At 53.7% G+C, this 2,706-nt stretch overlaps 1 protein-coding gene across 1 annotated transcript; it reads left to right on the forward strand.

Annotated features, from left to right (window-relative positions):
* The first annotated feature begins 269 nt into the window (after window positions 1-269).
* Window positions 270-1,949, forward strand: LOC103653247 (dehydration-responsive element-binding protein 2C). Its single transcript, XM_008680197.4, has one exon. It carries the CDS (start codon window positions 556-558, stop codon window positions 1,612-1,614), a length of 1,059 nt encoding a protein of 352 aa, XP_008678419.1. The 5' UTR covers window positions 270-555; the 3' UTR covers window positions 1,615-1,949.
* The last annotated feature ends 757 nt before the right edge of the window (window positions 1,950-2,706 follow it).

Consider the following 2,706-nt stretch of genomic DNA (forward strand, 5'->3'; position numbering starts at 1 on the left):
CGACGTAAGCAGGAGCAGGCGGAGGCAGTCTACTATAGAGAAGTATAGATGGAGGATGTGGCTGCACCTGCGTCTACGACTACACGTCTTCGTTCATGGCCTGGGCGGGCTGCATCTGCATCAGCGTGACCTCACCTGGCCGGATCGCCTCGGCCGCCACGTGTCCCTTGGTCTGCGACTCGTGGAGCCCACCAGAACGTCCATGTGTCCCGCCCCGTCGGCCCCCACCTCTTCGTGTCACCCGCCTCCCTTACTTGGCGCGCCGCGCTACCCGCGTGGCCCCACTCCGAGACCCCGCCTGGTGCCGCCACCCTACACGGAGGCGCCATGCAGTGCCATGCGCCGGCTTCTCTGCCCGCCCCGCCTGCCTTCAGTAGTTCAGTGCGGATACTGAAAAGTGCTGCCTGGCCTGCAGTGCTGCATCTGCATGCCATGCCAACTGTCTATATATAGCAGGCCACGGAGCTTCACACGGCAGGCACACACCAGGCAAGGATTGCATTGTTAGCATCCATCGCCGGTCGCCATATCGATCTGTGGACGAAGCTACTCCAGATGGATCGGTTGGCGCCGCCTGTCGCCGTGGAGGTGCCGGTGGTGCATCGACAGCAACAGCAGCAGTTCGTCCATCACTCACAGGTCCACCAGCAGCAACGTACGCACCAGCAGCAGCAGCACCAGAACGGCGGCGGCAGCAAGCCCGGCGGCCGCAAGTGCTGCCCGCTGCGCCGGTCGCGCAAGGGGTGCATGAAGGGCAAGGGCGGGCCGGACAACCAGCAGTGCCCTTTCCGGGGCGTCCGCCAGCGCACCTGGGGCAAGTGGGTGGCCGAGATCCGCGAGCCCAACCGCGGCGCACGTCTCTGGCTCGGCACATTCGGCAGCGCGCTCGAGGCCGCGCGCGCCTACGACGCCGCCGCCAGGGCGCTCTACGGAGACTGTGCGCGCCTCAACCTGCAGCTACCTCCTCCCTCGGCGGCTGCAGGAGGAGGACCGGCAATCGTGGCGTCTCCGTCCCCTGACACCGTGGCTGGCCCTGCTGCTGCTGCTGCTGGCGGGCACAGCCGCCACCACCAGTACCTGCAGCAGCAGCAGCCCTCCATGGCGGCGCCTATGATGATGGTGCACTCATCCTGCTGCTCCGCCGACGCGTCGTCGTCCAACTCCGACTCCAACTCCAACTCCAGCTCGTCGCCGGTGACCATGGCGGCCGCGGCAACCTCGCCCACGTACACCCACCACCAGACGACGTTCCAAATGCCGCCGCCGCCGCCGTCTTCGTGCGGCGTGATGATGGCTGCCGTCCAGGGCTGCCACGTCGACGACACCACCACCACCACGATGGCGATGCAGCGCCATCAGCAGATGTTGCGCGAGCTGGCGGCGGCTCCTCTGCATCAGGAGGCAGATGACTTCGAGGACTTCATGACGCGGCTGCCCAAGGCTGAGGACTTCGGCCTGCAGGGCTTCCAGGAGGTGCCTCCCGAGGTGTTCGACGAAGCCGCCGGCATCTGGGACCACACGGCCGCCTGGTCGTCCCCCACCATGATGATCGACTCCGCCGGCGCCCAGCGCCAGCAGGTCGTCGATTCGTCGTCCCTCTTCAACTCTCGTTGATCGATGACGCCGTGCGCCCTGCACCAGCTACTTCGTTGCTAGCTGCATCGAGAGCTGCCAGTGTACGTGGCGAAGCGAGTCGATGCGCGGGCCCACTGGTTCGTGAGTTACTTACACATCAAGTCTCAAGACGTACCAGATGGTGGTTACTCGTGGGTTTTATATTTGGATAATGTTTCATATTTGTAAAATATATATACTATAGTAGTGGTGTCTTAAACATATATACTTTGATAGCTATATAGTCTTTTGGGTTTGCTATCTGCATGAGCGGCTAGCTACCTCTTGTACAGTACTACCATATATAGATATATCAATTTCGTTTTTCCTGATTATTTATTGTTTTCATTTAATTTGGACCTGCTTCAGGTTTTGTAATAAAATATATACTCTTGTCCTAAAATATACTCATACAGTCTTTAGGTTTGTAATATACTTGTGGTATATGGGCGGCTAGCTAGATTTGTATATTATACGTGCTACGTAGTACCCTTTTCGTTTCAAATCCGGAAAATTCTAAGAAGTAGTACTCTTTCCGTTCGAAATTCCGAAAATTCTAAGGGGCCCTTTGGATCCTGAATAAATTTACTCAGCATAGTAGGTTATTTACGCTTTCTAAAGTTTGTAAAGTTTAGATATATCTCTATTCCAAATTTATAATAGGGGTGGAAATTGATTTTTATGTATCGACAGTCTATATGTTTCCACTATAACTTATAACACGTTTATATAAATGGTAGTATATAAATATATTATACTCCATCCGACTCAAATTAAATCTCGTTTTACTTTTTCACTGAATTCATACAATAATTAATGCATGTGTTATATATATATATATGTCTAGGTTATCATCTATATGAATATGAATATAAAAATCTATAGCTAAAACGACTACTATTTTAGAACGGATGCATATGGATATAAAAATCTAGAGCTAAAACGAATCTATATGAATATGGATATAGCATCACTATCGTACACAGTTGCTTTACCGAGTTTTTGAGGACCTCGGTAAAGCCTAGAAAACACTCAACCGAGTTTTTGAGGACCTCGGTAAAGCCTAGAAAACACTCAGCAAACTCTTTGTCG

This window comes from Zea mays, chromosome 4, assembly GCF_902167145.1.
Source record: "Zea mays cultivar B73 chromosome 4, Zm-B73-REFERENCE-NAM-5.0, whole genome shotgun sequence".
NCBI classification, from domain to species: domain Eukaryota; kingdom Viridiplantae; phylum Streptophyta; class Magnoliopsida; order Poales; family Poaceae; genus Zea; species Zea mays.